Here is a 15,455-nt window from a genome sequence, read left to right on the forward strand (position 1 = left end):
TGTAAGTAATTCTTTATTTGAAGTATTTTTATTGCGATCCACTATGTTAATGGAGGTCTGGTCATAGAATGATCAGTGAACATCACGTTTAACACAAACAGTCTTAGCCATGAAGCGAAGTGTTTCCGAACTGTCTTATCGTTTTCCAGATATCAAACTCAAACTTCTACAACAAAGGTAGATTTAAACAAAAAAAGGGAAGGAATTCTAAAATGAACCTTGAACAGGGTACTGTCACCTAGCGATGGAAGTGAATGGTGCCTGATGGGTGGGAAAGATGACATGACAACGTGATGCATATCCTTCTCACTAGATGGCGTATTGTCCAGTCCACATACCAGTCCAATGAGATCACATGGACAGACGTGGTTGTAGACCCATGTTTGGGTGATGTGGTCCTTATTGTTCTTTGAACTTGGGTGCAGAACACTTATACGCCATGCATTGTGACAACCAATCTGGGGGCAGGGAAAAGGAAATGATAAATGATAAGGAGATTTCAGATCAGGACCACCTTCTCCAATTCTGTGCAGTGTAGAAGGGTCTGTAATCTGGTTCAAAACTGCAGTCATTTTTTTTTATAAAGGGAAACTCCATTTATAATTCCAACCCAATGTGTGCAGTTGCTGGGAACAGATAAAACAAATGTAGATACATCCAGAGGCTCAGTATAACTAACAATCCAGATGGTTTTGTTACAGTTGCTACCATCTGGATTTACTGAGGTAAATGGTCCACACACCATTTACCCAAACCTCATGACTGAAGGAAAAGATCAGAAACTAGAGACGAGTTGCATATCAGAGCAATAGAGGGGTTCCAAGAGAGTAAGGCATTCCTCTCACTCAACAGGATAACACCTTCACCAGCAAAATCTGCCCTGACACACTCACTGACTGCACTCCCAAATCCATGCGTCAGCCCTCATTAATCCAGGAGTGAACAAAGCGGAACATCAACATAACTTTAGCAGCAACATTCTGTTCTTGAACTCACAAGATGACGGGTTAAAGGCCAATCCAGTGCTGGATTATATAACCTACGCTGATGGCTTTTGATGGACTGTCACATTAGCAGAAGTAATGTTGCTGATGGGATTTTAAATTAAGTTTCTATTTTCTCGCTCGGGGCAATGTAAAAGATTGTACAGCGTTAGTCGAAAAGGACTGGGATCAGTTTGCTGTGTCCTGGCCCATATCAGATCAGGACCCAGGGTTACCCATTCTCAAATGGATACTTCCATCAATAAGGACCTGAGCCATTACAAGGAAGTCGCTCCCTTCTTAGACCAAATAGGAAAGGAGAGCTTACACAGCCTTGGCAGGGTCACCCACATCTGGAGAACAAATTTAAAAATGGAGCCTTTCAGCTAATTGGCAAGAGAATGAGATGGGGAGATGATTATTTAAAAATAATCGATAAAATTTGGAATACACTGCCTGCAAGGTGGGCTCAGCACCAACAACAATTTTTAAAAAGGAACTGGATACGTGCTTGGAATGCGAATTTCTGTAAGGAAATGAGACTAATCAGATTGCTTTTTCAAAGAGGTATCACCAGCACAATGGGCCAAACGGCCCCCTGCTGCATATATTTTATGAACCTCCAGAGTCATTGGTGGAGCAGGATTTCATAAAGAGATGTAATGTCTACATTGCTGTAGACTGGGTCATCCTGTATAAACACCACTTACAGGAAAGCAGGCAGTGAGAATATTCAGGTTAAACCAGATTTCTCAAAATTCAAAGCCGATTCTCACATCAACCTCAGACAGGTTCCAAATTAAAACAAATGTGAGAAGCTCCGAACCTACAAGGCCAAGTAACCAAATGCTCAAGGGCCATCATTAAGAGAAACAAAATAACTATGAGTTTCGCAAAATCTAAAATTGCACTAACCATCTAAACCACTGTATTCAGGGTTGAACATAGAGTCACAGGGCAGCTTCATTCAGTCCTGGTTTTAAAACTTTTTTAAATGTTATAGTTCATAAATAAATACATGTGGAAGATCTGCCGAAGGCATTTCATGATGAAACAGAAACACAATCTCTCCTCTCTCCCCTGGTCTAACTATGAAATAGGGTAGGGTTTGACGCCATTGTGGTTTGACCATTCCTCACATGGTGCTCCACACTAGAAAATAACCACATTTTGAGGTGACTGTAATGGAAGCAGCAGGAAACATGCAAGGTGGGAGGGAAACATCAGTGAAGCATAACCAGATCAGCCTGTTTCTTGCTGTAATTCTATATAATTCCATCAGATAACTGGGGCAGTTGCTCCATATGGAACCTGGAAAGGGCAGGAGACCATCAGGAGGTATTCCTGGGTTTGGAACAGAACTAGGAATCCAAGCCAAGAATGAAATTGACAGGGAACACCCGCGCTTTGACAGTAAATTTACAATTTTCCTCGTGAAACCTGCACCCAATGCAGGTATTTGTGCTAATTGGGTCAATGGCCGAAGAGTGGGAAATGAAGTTTAATTTAAAATGCGAGGTATTACATTTTGGTAAAACAAACAAAGAAAAGACTTATACATTTAAAAGTAGGGCTTTGGGCAGTGTTGTAGAACAGAGACCAAAGGGTTCAGGTACATAATTCTTTGAAGCTTGCATCACATATAGATAAGGTGGTTAAGAGGGCGTTTGGCATGCTTGCCTTCATTGCTCAGGCCTTTCAGTATAGGAGTTGGGACGTTATGTTGAGGTTGTACAGGACTTTGGTAAGGCCTCTTCTGGAATAATGTGTCCAGGTCTGGTCGCCCAGTTATAGGAAGGATATTATTAAACTGGAGAGAGTTCAGAACAGATTTACCAGGATGTTGCCAGGTATGGAGGGTTTGAGTTATAAGGAGAGGCTGGATATGCTGGGACAGGTGAGACGAGAAAGATTTAAAAAAGACATGAGAGGCTTTTTTTTTGTTAGAATGTAGTTCGTGTGTGGGATGAACTGCCAGAGAAAGTGGTGGATACAGGTACAGCTACAATGTTTAAAAGACATTTTAAATATTTTTCAATATGGACTGGTTGGACCGAAAGGTCTGTTTCCGTGTTGTATGACTCTATGACACTATAATAGAAAAGCATGGGTGAGATGCAAAATAATGCTTCCCCTAATTCAGCTGAACATTCAATTTTAACCTTAACCCCAGAGATGCACCCCTTTAGCTACACTAGAATAAATCCTGTTGTCTGACTGACAAACATCAAATTTTGGCCACTTTTAGTTTATTGCTATGGATCCAAACGGAGTATTGAGACTCATTGTGATCAGGACCAGAACAGCCAGAGGGAGTTAATCTTTAACAATAGTTCTGGAAGCCCGATCCCAGCAGCAAAAACATAATGCAAACAGTCCGAAATTATCCAAACACCTGCACTCTAGCATTTTGATGACACTAATTGTTCCTGAATAAGGGAGATATTTTAGAACTGTTAAGAAATAAGCTACCTCAGTGTAAGGAGGAGTTGGTTTGGAAAGTCCAGACCAGAAATGTTTGGTTAAAACTTTGAAACTGAAAAACTCTTAATACCAGTTGACTGAAAACTTACGGAAAAGGTTATTAGATCCTGGGGACTGGGAATTGAAAGTTAACCTAAAGTTAATCTAAGTCCTTTAGAGGAGATAGAGAAAGGGCTTCTCTCTACTATGAGTACAATAAAGGAATGCTATTGGAACTAATGAGATTGCATCTTACTGAATTTTCAACTTTTTAAACTTGTGTTGTATGTAAATACTTTGGTTTATTCTATTGTTTCCTTCATCTTCTAATTTGCATTAAAAAAAACTCGTGTTATTAAAACGAAATCTGCGGCACTGCATGTTTGCGTTTCAGTGAAAGACCACCTCATTTAAAAAAGCCAGATTTCAATTTGGGATCTGAGCTGTCCAATAACAATATCAGCTGGAATCATAACGTAAGATTCTGAATAATTTCCACTGGCCTGGAGAAATACTTAAACAATCATAATTTTAACAATAACTAAAGTCAGCATCACTACATAACAACTATGTTAACCTCACTGCAGCTTTTAATCTGCAGGAAGAGGGAATTTAACTAATTTGTGATTTCAAATTACTGGTTAGAGAAATTGCAATAACTTATCACTTTGCTGTGATGGTAAATATATTTTTTTTTGAATGTATAAAAATATTGGCCTTTGATCATTTCACATTCTGAAGCATTCTGGGTTTGAACACAAAATTGGCTTGTGTCAGCCTTGTTTGCAACTACTGAAGAGTATGCAAGGTGTGTGCAGCATTCGCTAAAGCTGGGAAATATCCAGTCACCTGCCTGCACAGATGATGTCTGAAAACCAAAAGGAACCCAAGATTTCCAAGCTGTTTTGCTGTCGTTCCACTGCTCTACTCCCCTCACCATCCCCTTTCAGAAAGCAGACACTTGCCAAGACGACATCCCCTCTCTGTGCATGCCCAAGTCGGCACTATTGCCCCCAAAGCTACACCCATCACCCTGTGTAAAATATAGTTGAGGAACCCCGCACTATACAGAAATTATCTTTTTAAATGAACTTTCGGACAGGTAGACACTGAGTGATACAGTTTCATCGCTCAGTCGCTGTCAGATTTCAGAGGATTCAATTCTTTCTATCCATGGAAGGGTTTGCTTGGCGTCAGTGTCTGCTAGTTCCATTTTGGCTGCAATCTCCTGAACTTCTTGCTCCAAGACTTGGTTTCTTTGGTACATCTCTAAGTAGCTGGACTGCAGTTGTTTCTGATACTGGATTACCTTCTCCTTCTCATCCAGCCAGGTGCTCCGTTCCATTTCAAAGCTAGCAGCCTGAGCTTCACATTGCCTGCGCTCCAACAGCAGCTCTGCTTTCAGCCTCTCGACCTGGAGGGCCAGGGCTTGAGCACTGTCTGCCTGAAGGCCCCTCGCCTTCAGATCGTCCGTCTCCCCACTCAGGAAGGTCTTCATCTCTTCAGACGTTCCATCACTCCTCAGAGAGGCTTCTTGGAGTAAAATGGCTTCCTCCTGTTGCTGCAGAGCATTAGTGCTCTGAGCTAACTGGATGGACTGTGCCTGCAGAGAGTTTTTTAACAGTAGCAACTGCTCATCTTTGGTACAAAGCTCCACTCGCACCTCACGGAGTAGCGTCTTCAGGCTGAACAATTCACTCAATTTCTCTGCCACCTCCGCTTGAGAATCTCGGAGCTGCTGCTTTAACATGGCGATCTCACCAGCCTTTTGACAGACCTGCAACGAGACAAGTAGCAAGTTAGCGGTTTGTTCTGGCCACTTAGAACAGAAAACTATTCATTTGAAGCCAAGAGCACCAAGCGCTGGTTCATACAAAATATATATTTTCATTGAAGTCCGTCTTAATTGCTTTGTATCATTTCATTAAAGCAACCACAAGAGGGATGTGGAATTCACCCCACAAATTATGGTATAACTAACCAAGCAGAAACCTCAACAGTGGATCTCCAGGGGTAGAGAGACAAATAAACATCGGACTATAATCCACATCAACTCTTCGAATGTCAATCACATAGGAAAAAGTCAGGAAGCCCTGACTACATATCTCTGCTGCTCTGAGTTAGTTCATTTACCTTTGATGGTTGAGTAAAAGTGGTGCTTTCTAAATAAATGTGAAAATAGCCAGTGGTGAATATCCGAGGGGAATAAAGACTAGTTACTATAACAAATCCCAGACAATGAAATTACACATGAAGCAGAAGAACAACATGTCTTTTTGCCAGGTTATTTCCGAGGTCGGGTCATCCAGAGTCTCAGGAAATAAGAATTGACTGAGCAAAAAAAACTTGCAAGAGCTCATACGGGCAGGTGTGGTGCTAAAACAAGAGAGAGCAGAAATATCACAAGTTTCATCCCAGTCATATGGACAGCACAAAACATTAAAACAACGCTGTGTGAAAAAGGGACAACCAAAATATGGTAGGAGCTTCTGGCAAGTGTAAAGACCAGGCAAGATTGTTGCAAAGCCCTTTGCATGTTCCCTGATAGATTGGATGATTATTTGAGGTAGGTAGATGTAGGCCATTAAGAAATCCCAATGAGTTGGGAAATGGTTAAGGGCAGTATTATGTTGCAGTGGCTTCCCTTCAATCTTTGGCCCACTTCACTCGAGGCCACAAAGGTTCTTCACCATTACCGTGGCACGGATTCTGTTCCCTCATCCTCCTGACTTTTTGCTCAGGTGTGAATTTATGCTGTCTATTGTGCGACAGGTTCGTATTAAAATGAAAACTTTCATGGGTTGAGAGTTTATGATTCTTCCTGTTAGATTACATTTTTCAAAACACTGAAGTTTTTCCCTGTTTGCGACAGGCACTGTGTTCAGGGCAGGAGAGTAGAGTGGGAGGTGAAGTTGAGGAGGAGGTGGGAGACGACCAGAGAGGAAAAACAAGACTGACCATCCTAACCCTGCTGATCAGCAATGTGTAACCAGCCGCACCCACGGCTCCTCCAATAACTGATGAGCTCCCTGCACCTTTGAGAAAGGCATTTAACCAAAGAAAGATCATTCAAAGATTACTGGAGTAGTGAATGGTGACAATCCAATGTGCCATTCCAATGTGTGCTAGCAAAGAGCAATTGAGTACAATATTGAGCTTTTTCCTTATATCCCTGAATTTTAAATTAAAAATTGTGAAGTTCTTTACCCCACAGGCTTAAACTTAACCATCACAACATTTGCTATGTTAGATTTATGGGGTGCCACAGTGGCTCAGTGGTTAGCACTGCTGCCTCACAGCACTAAGGACCTAGGTTCAATTCCAGCCTCAGGCAACTGTCTGTGTGGAGTTTGCACCTTCTCTGCGTGGGCTTCCCCCCACAGTCCAAAGATGTGCAGGTTAGGGTGGGTTTCCCACAGGGAATGCAGTTTTATGGGGATTGGGTGGGAGGCTTATCAGAGGGTCAATGCACGCACAATGGGCCAAATGGCCTCTATTTGCACTGCAGGAAGATCCTGAAGGAAAGGGAAACAAATTACAAAAACAGCATGTACCACTTTGTAGACAAACTCACCTGATTTCAGCTTCCCCCTTGTTCACTTGTTAAAAACCGGAAACAAATGCTCAATAATGAAAGGCCAGCCACATCAGTAAAGAACCCTACCTCCCACTTGCTCTCCTCAAGCTTCGGGGTTAAGTCGTCCTGCTCCTTTCTGTAGGATGTATACCGGCCTTTGAGCTGCTCACATTCCTGCAATAAGTTGTCAAAGTCCTCCTGCAGCTTCCTCTTCTCCTGTTGCACCTTGAAGAGCTGTAGCTGCAGGCTTCGCTGTGTACACTGCGCTTGCTGGCTCACTTGGCGCAGCTTGGTGGCATAGACTCGCTTCAGCTCATCCATCTCCCTCTCCCACAGCCTTTGTTTATCCTCAAACACCTGGGCAATGGCGTCCTCGCTCTCATCCAAATTCCTCCTCACGTGTTTCAGCTCCACCTCCTTCTCGCGGAGCCGCTCCTCCAGTTCCCGGACCACATCCTCCATCGACCTCGAGAGCTCACAAGATGGCGACGTGTGGCCCTGGGGGTTCGGCCGGTTCAGGGCGGCCATGCTCTTACAGGAGAAACGGCCACTGTCTGAGTTTGCTGCCTCCTTGGATGCCCCATCAACGTAGCTTGACCCAATGTGGTTGATTTGGCCCATGGAAGCACTGATCTGTCCGACATGATGCTTCAGGCCTGTTCCGCACGGAGGCAGACTCGTCATGGAGTTCCGCCCAGAGTCAGACATGTCTTCCTCCTGGCTGGCGCTCCTGAAGTATTCCTGCTTTTCCTCTCCATTCCTCAGAGACGAATGGCCCGTCTTGGTGAAGATGTTGAGACTGGCTGTGCTGTCCAACAGTTCCTTGCTCTGCTGCGGATATAGATTCTGCATCGAACTGAAGTTCTTTGGCACCACAGGCTTGAAGGCAGAGGATCGGAATCGAGACTGTGGAGAGAAAGAGAAGGTGGGTAGGAGAGGAGTCAGGATCAATGGCGTGATATTGAACAGGCACACTTCACTGTGTTGCAGTTCACTGGATTTGTGCGCGACACTGCTTAGGGAAATAAAAGGGTCATATTTTCACAGAGTTGAACTGTTCTCCAAGGGAGCACAATTCTGGGATTCACATCCCCACCAACAATTTTCAGTGCAGGAACTGAGCATTTACATGGTTTCAAGACCAACAGAGATTTCTGAACTGGTGCATTTTATTTTTGCGCATTTCAAGACTTGACATTGTGTAGGTTAGGTGATTTGGGGTTGGAAATCGCAGGGGGTCAATGGAAAGAGCAAGGAGGGAGAACATAAGGAATTGTTTTTTTTTCCCCCTTTCTTTATTCATTAATGGGATGTGGGCATCGCTGGCTACGCAGCATTTATTGTCCATCCCTAATTGCCCAGAGGGCAGTTCAGAGTCAATCACATTGCTGTGGGTCTGAAGTCATATGTAGGCCAGACCAGGTAAGGATAGCAGTTTCCTTCCCTAAAGGGCATTAGTGAACCAGATGGGTTTTTGCAACAATCAACAATGGATTCATGGTCATCATTAGATTCTTAATTCCAGATATTTATTCAATTCAAATTCAACCATCTGCTGTGGCAGGATTTGAACCCAGGTCCCCAGAACATGATCTGGGTCACTAGATTAAGAATCCAGTGACAATACCACTAGGCCATCACCTCCCTCCATGTTAATTGGTTTCTATTAAAGGATCTAAGAATCTTTAAAAGAACTGGGGAAGGGTCACAGAAAAGAGGGATGGGACAACTAACTAACCAACCTTAGCCTGCCACTTGTCTCCCTCTGACCTGCCTCTGAAGGTACAAGACCTAATGCCACCCCAGCCTGGTTCTGAAGGTACAAGACCTAATGCCACCCCAGCCTAGTTCTGAAGGTACAAGACCTAATGCCACCCCAGCCTGGTTCTGAAGGTACAAGACCCAATGCCACCTCAGCCTGGTTTCTCTGGAACCAAACCATAGCAGGCAGGAGTCCTGGGAAGAAAGTGGGTCTACTCTGTGGGAAAATTTTCCAAGCCGAGCTTCCCACATCGTTGGTGAATGCCCAGCTCAGAATTATCCTGCGGTTACACTGATCATACTGAGCTGGTTTGCTGGAAGCAGCTATTCCTTTCTGGACCTTCTCCTGTGTCAACACCACTGCCAACAGATGGTAGAAGTGCCTCAACAATGTCAATCTCTGGATTCTCAATCATCGCAGCCAATGTCTCGATCAATGCTCAATTACGGTCACTCTCTCCATGCGCAGGAATTAACCCAGATTCAGTCGATCGAGGGGCTTGTACAACTAGTGAGCAATACTTTCATTAGCTCTGCCTCGACTTGGTCTAATGCATGTCTGAATGGTTCATTGGCATGGCATCAACCCCAACATCTGAACTTTGCCTTGCCTTACGTAAGAAGAAAATGTTAAAACTAAAGTCTCAAAACAAAATCCAGAATCAGAAGAAAGTAAGCATGTAAACATTGGACATGCAGAGAGAATAGGAAATGACTGAAGAGTGTTGAAGGCTGGCTGGTTCCAATCCTATCCTCACACTGTGTTTTCAGATCTGTAGATTTTTATTTTGTGGGAAAGTTCCAGTCAAACACCGTCACTGACGTGCGCTTCAATTAAATATCACACAAGTGTAGCCACCAGATTTACCCACAGCTCAGCCATCCTCTGAAGAATGTTGAAAACTGCTCTAAAATGACACCCATTATCCTCCTGGTCCAGCTGAGGTTGCTGGAATAATGATGCACTTTAAGCATCATCAGCACCTTGGGATACAAATAGAGATATTCGCCTGCACCCGAAGGGCCTGTTATGTTGGGACTGTACTGTCGACGATCCAACTGCTTCTGGCTGAGCTAACCCTGAACGTTTCATAACAGCAGAGTGGATTACAGGGACATGCCCAGGCAGAGACTTCTTACACTGTACATCCTGTTCATGGGCTTAGCTGCTCTGGAACATGACTCTCTCTCTCATAAAATCTGCTCTATTACAAACAAAAATTCAGGAGCACATTCTTCTGATCTTGTTAAAACAATGGCAGCAATGTTCTGGCCAGGAGATGATAAATGTTGTTGTCTTAGCAACATGTTTTTGTCACCTGCCAAAGGTCTGAAATAGTGTTTAGCTGTTATTTGCATTTTTATTACCATAATTGTTTGTGCCTCTGTACAAATGAGATCCTCCTTCATAGCTGAATCCCAACTGAGACAGTGTCTGAAATAGTCAGTTTTAACTTTCACTGGTTTTTCCTCTTGATGTAATTAAACTTTCAAGTTCTTACTAAACACTAACATCTGGGAATCTTAAATTACCTCCTTTCTTTCTGCCATATTCTCACACTTTACAGTCTGAAAATGTGACTTTCCTTGCTCCTCCAGCTGTTAGTGTGTAAAAGTGTGTTTGCAAAGTTTGCAAAATAATGCATTGCAGTATCCAATCAAATTTACAAGCCAATCTCCCTGTATTTGATCTTCCAACACAGTCACGAGGACTTTTAGCCATTCTTTGTGGATCAAAGCAGATATATTTTCCATTGCACTCTCCTCCAATCCCTTACCAAGTTAAAGATATTTGACTATAATATGCTGATATGTAGCCGTAGGAGACATGACAGAAAGGATTAAATGAATACGTGGCATCCATCTTTGAACACATTTGAATGGTGTGAAGGATTGTGTTAAAAGAGCAGGGCATTATAAACAAGGTAACAAATGTATATAGAGGATGTATTTAAAAGAAAACTGGAAATTGGTAAGTTATCTGGGCCCGGGGGAAGATAGCCTATTTTGCTGAAAGAAGCGGATGCAGAGACAGCAGAGACATTGATTACAATTCTTTAATCTGCATTGGATAGAGTGGTGGTCCTGGAGGTGTGGAGATTTTCTTATGTTGTACAGCAAACTCTGTTTCAACTGGCACTCTGAATAAACCAGCAAATGTTATATACCTCAAATGGCACAAACTTTACTGTATTATTCTGTCCAATTATTATTGTTTTTTTTTTAAATTTATTTACCTCAATGTAAATATACTTGTTGTTCGATCAAATGGCTACACAAAATATCAACAGCTAATTCCATTTCAAGTCAATTTCTCCCCAAATATCATGATCTACTGTGATGTTCGAATCAGTTAAGGGTGTAATTGAGAAGGTTCTCTGCTGGTAAGTTTTATTTCAGGCAGAGCTGCATTATTATTCACGTGATTTATGCTGTAAATAAAGTATAACAATGATGTGTATATCCCACATTACATTATTATTTAGTGTGTGTTTTTACATTGATTATGTATACGCCTTGATTATCCGGAATATTTCATCAACTGGTACGCCCATAGGCGCTGGATAATAAAAGGTTTGCTGTGTAAGACAATGGTTTCGAAGGGTTAAACGTTCACGTTACAATGGCTCCACCCATTCTACTGATGTCATAGTATGTGGGTGGAGACAAGGAGCCGTCCTCAAGCTTTTGACAGGAGCTGATGTTCCTGTATCAGTTTCCCAAGGCCCTGGTAATTATAGCTGACCTAATGTAATTGTACCTGGCACTATCACACAACAAGGCTTCATGGTACCAAGGAACAGCACCTCTTCTGTAGACACTCTACAGTAGTGTTGCCTCAAACCACTAATCACTAGGTAGGTCCACGACAAAGAAAGGTATATGAGGACTGGCGAACAGTCTCAAAAGCCCTTGCTCAGCACCACGTAGCCATAGAAGGGGCAAATACCACAAGATAACTGGAGTAGTCTTGTGGGAAAATGTTACGGCAAATGGCATACCACTGTTCAATAAAGGGATAAAGCATAAACAGAGAAACTAGAGGCCAATCAGTCCAGCACCAGTACTGGAAACTGACACAAAAATCAGTGGAGAGGCAGGTTGTGAAAGGGATACAAACAGTTTACAGAGAGGTAATGATAGGTTAAGTAAGTGGGCAGAAGGTTGGCAAATGGAGTATAAGGTGGGAAAATGTGAAATTGTTCATTTTGGAAGGGAGAACAAAAGAACAAAATATCATTTGAAATGGAGAGAAACTGCCGAAAGCTGCAACAGAAAAGGTCCTCTACAACACAGGGCCCTCTGTTGTCTGCAGTACATAGAAATGATCTGGAGGAAAATGTGGGTGGTCTGATTAGTAAGTTTGCAGATGACACTAAGATTGGTGGAATTGCTGATAGTGTTGATGATTGTGAAAGGATACGACAGGATATAGATAGGTTGGCGACTTGGGCACAGAAATGGCAGATGGAGTTTAATCCAGACAAATGCGAGGTGATGCATTTTGGAGGATCAAATTTAGGTGTGAATTATACTGTAAATGGCAGAACCCTTAGGAACATTAACATACAGATGGATCTGGGTGTGCAGGCCCACAGTTCCCTAACAGTGGCAACACAGGTAGCCAAGGTGATTAAGAAGGCATATGGCACGCTCACCTTCATTGGCCGGGGCATGGAGTACAAGAGTCTGTAAACCATGTTGCAGCTATATAAAACCCCAGTTAGACTGCATTTGGAGTATTGTGTGCAGTTTTGGTCGCCACATTACCAGAAGGACATGGAAGCTTTGGAGAAAGTGCACAGAAGGTTCACCAGGATGTTGCCTGGTCTCCAGGGCATTGACTATGAGGAAAGGTTAAAAAGACTAGGATTGTTTTCACTGGAAAGATGGCAGCTGAGAGGAGACCTGACAGAGGTCTACAACATTATGAGAGGCATAGAGAGGGTGGATAGTCAGAGGTTTTTTTCCCAGGGTTGAAGTTTCAATTACAAGAGGGCACAGGTTCAAGGTGAGAGGGGGAAAGTATAAGGGAGATGTGCAAGGAATGTTTTTCACACTGCGAGTCATTGGACCCTGGAATACACTACCAGAGGAGGTGGTGGAAGCAGGCACATTGGCAACATTTAAGGTGCGTCTGGATGGTTACATGAATAGGGAGGGAATACAGACCAAATAAGGGCAGAAGGTTTGTTTTTTAAGTTAGTCATGGCATGATGATCGGCACAGGCTTGGAGGGCCGAAGGGCCTGTTCGTGTGCTGTACTTCTGTTTTGTTCTTTGTTTTTTGTTCCTGACTTGTGGGTCACTTGTGCATGAAACACAGAAAGCTAACACCCAGGTGCAGCGGGTAATCAGGAAGGCAAATGGAATGTTGGCCCTTGTTTAGAGAACAGAAAAAAGGAAATCTTACTGCAACTGTGCAAGGTGCTGGTGAGACCACATCTGAAGTACCAGTGAGCTGTTTTGGTCCCCTTATTTAAGGAAAGATATAATTGCTTTGGAAGCAGTTCAGAGAAGGTTCACTAGGATAATCCCTGGTACGGAGGGACTGTCTTATGATCAAAGGCTAAACAAGTTGGAACTCTACTCACTGGAGTTTAGAAGAATGAGAGGTGATCTCATTGAAACATATTGGATTCTAATGGGGCTTGACAGGGTAAATGCTGAAAGGATATTTCCCCCTCATGGGAGAGTCTAGGACCAGAGGGCATTGGCTGAGAAGAAAGGGACGCCAATTTAAGACAGAGATGAGGAGGAATTTCTTCCCTCAGAGGGTTGAGAGTCTTTTGAACTTCTTGCCACAGAGAGCTGTGTGGGGGCAGAGTCCTTGTGTATATTAAAGGCTGAGACAGATAGATTCTGGACCAGTAGGAAAATGGATGTGAGGAATGTCAGATCAGCCGCGACTCTATTGAATGTCATACAGGCTCAAGGGGCTGAATGGCCTACTCCTGTTCCTATTTCTTATGGTTTTACTGTCAGGGACAAAAGACATGAATTAAGCAAGACAGCCAACGTGGATTGGAGAATGGGTGAGGCACATCTGACTAACTGATCAAATTCTTTAAGGGAGGTAACAGAGGAGCTTGATCGAGATGCTGCAGTAGATGTTCAATATATGGATGTTTAGGAGGAACTCCGCACATACTGAATGGATACAGGACAAGCTCAGTGACAGGAAGTGAAGGACAAGGGTGGATGCATGTTTTTCAGACCGGCAGGTTATTTGCTGTGGAGTTTACCAGGATCAATTCTAGGTTTTATATAAATATCCACTGTTCACAATCCAGAATCAGAGATTCAGTACTGTGTTTAAAACTACCTTTTCAAATTTCCCTCCAACCGGAAGTGAATTCTTCGACAAATCAATCTCCTTTCCGTCTTTATAAGATGTTTTGCCATAAATCTCATGTTGGCCATCCTTTCGACAGCGTTCCATGGAAGAACTCCCAGATGCAATCCTTTTCTCAGTTTTTGCTCCCTTTTTCGTGCTGTTCAGGTAGTTGAGTAACTCTCTCTGGTTTAACCCCTTTTTAAGCAACCCATCAGGCTGCCTGACACTGTGAGCACTCCCATTTCTGTTGCTCTTCAGGCCATCACCTAGGAGGTCCTGTTTGTCAGCCATTAGACTACTGACGCTTCCCATGATGCACTTGCTGTTGCCTGGGGTACAAGGATACAGGTTGCTGCAATGGCTGCTGTGATCACTGGATGTGAACAAGGTTTGGATTGCAGCCATGGACCCTCAGGAATCCAAGGGAGACACTGGAGAGTAACACTAGAAGGAAGAAGAGACATCATTTAGAGCGTAAATTGTCAATGGAGGCAACGCAGACTAAGGTAAGAAGGTGGAGAAAGGTCTACACGGAGAGTACAATGCATACTATCAGTCATCACACATGTACAAAGGCATTTGGATAGGTATATGAAAAGGAAAGGTTGAGAATGATATAGGCTAAATGCAGGCCAATTGGACGAGTTTACTTTGGGAAAGCTGGTTGGCATGGAGGGGTTGGGCCGAAGGGTCTGTTTCCGGGCTTTATGACTGTATGATCCTATGGCGTGAGGTTATTTGACAGATGAAACAAAATGTGAATGGATTCTTATTACATAGTAAATGGGAAATAAAATGATCATTCTTCACAAAGTCTTTACAGTTGCTTGCCTTTGCCAAAACCACCTTCAAAAATATTATTTTAAAAAATACTCTTTACCTGGGGACGCATTTTGATGGCATAAATTGATCATCCAATCTGCCCTCAAGGAAGTAGCCACAACGCCTCCAGCTGATCTATTCCAACCTCAATTCAATCTTCAGGGTCTGAAGATTCAGCTGCGAACAGTTGCTTTTTAAATTTGTTTGAGAGTGACCGTGGCTGGACTAACAATTACCACTCATTCCTAATTGGCCTGGAGCTGGTGGTGATGAACTGCCTTATGAACGACTTTCAGTCCTTATAGGGTGTAGCTATGCCGACAGTGTGGTTAAAGATACACTTCCAGCATTTTAACCTAATGACAGTGAAGCAACAGCGATATATTTCCAAGTCAGGATGGTGAGTGGTTTGGAGGGGAGTTTGCAGGTGGAGCTGCCCTTGTCCTTCTAGATGGAAGAGGTCGTGGGTTTGGAAGGTGCTGTCTGAGGAAAGGGTTTGGAAGGTGTTGTCT

The 15,455-nt window shown here is 43.1% G+C and overlaps 1 protein-coding gene across 13 annotated transcripts in view; it reads right to left on the reverse strand.

The window, feature by feature from the left end:
* The window catches only part of n4bp3 (NEDD4 binding protein 3), a 99,712-nt gene continuing 84,257 nt past the window's right edge, over positions 1-15,455 (reverse strand). For all 13 annotated transcript variants that reach the window (XM_048603636.1, XM_048603639.1, XM_048603640.1 and 10 more), the window contains 3 exons: positions 14,110-14,565; positions 7,111-7,929; positions 1-5,223 (listed from right to left, as the gene is read on the reverse strand). In XM_048603636.1, the coding sequence (XP_048459593.1) occupies positions 4,588-5,223; positions 7,111-7,929; positions 14,110-14,526 (1,872 nt within the window). In that variant the 5' untranslated portion in view covers positions 14,527-14,565 and the 3' untranslated portion in view covers positions 1-4,587. The remainder of the gene's footprint in view (positions 5,224-7,110; positions 7,930-14,109; positions 14,566-15,455) is intronic.

The sequence above is a fragment of the Rhincodon typus genome, chromosome 12 (genome assembly GCF_021869965.1).
Source record: "Rhincodon typus isolate 14 chromosome 12, sRhiTyp1.1, whole genome shotgun sequence".
Classification (NCBI taxonomy): Eukaryota; Metazoa; Chordata; class Chondrichthyes; order Orectolobiformes; family Rhincodontidae; genus Rhincodon; species Rhincodon typus.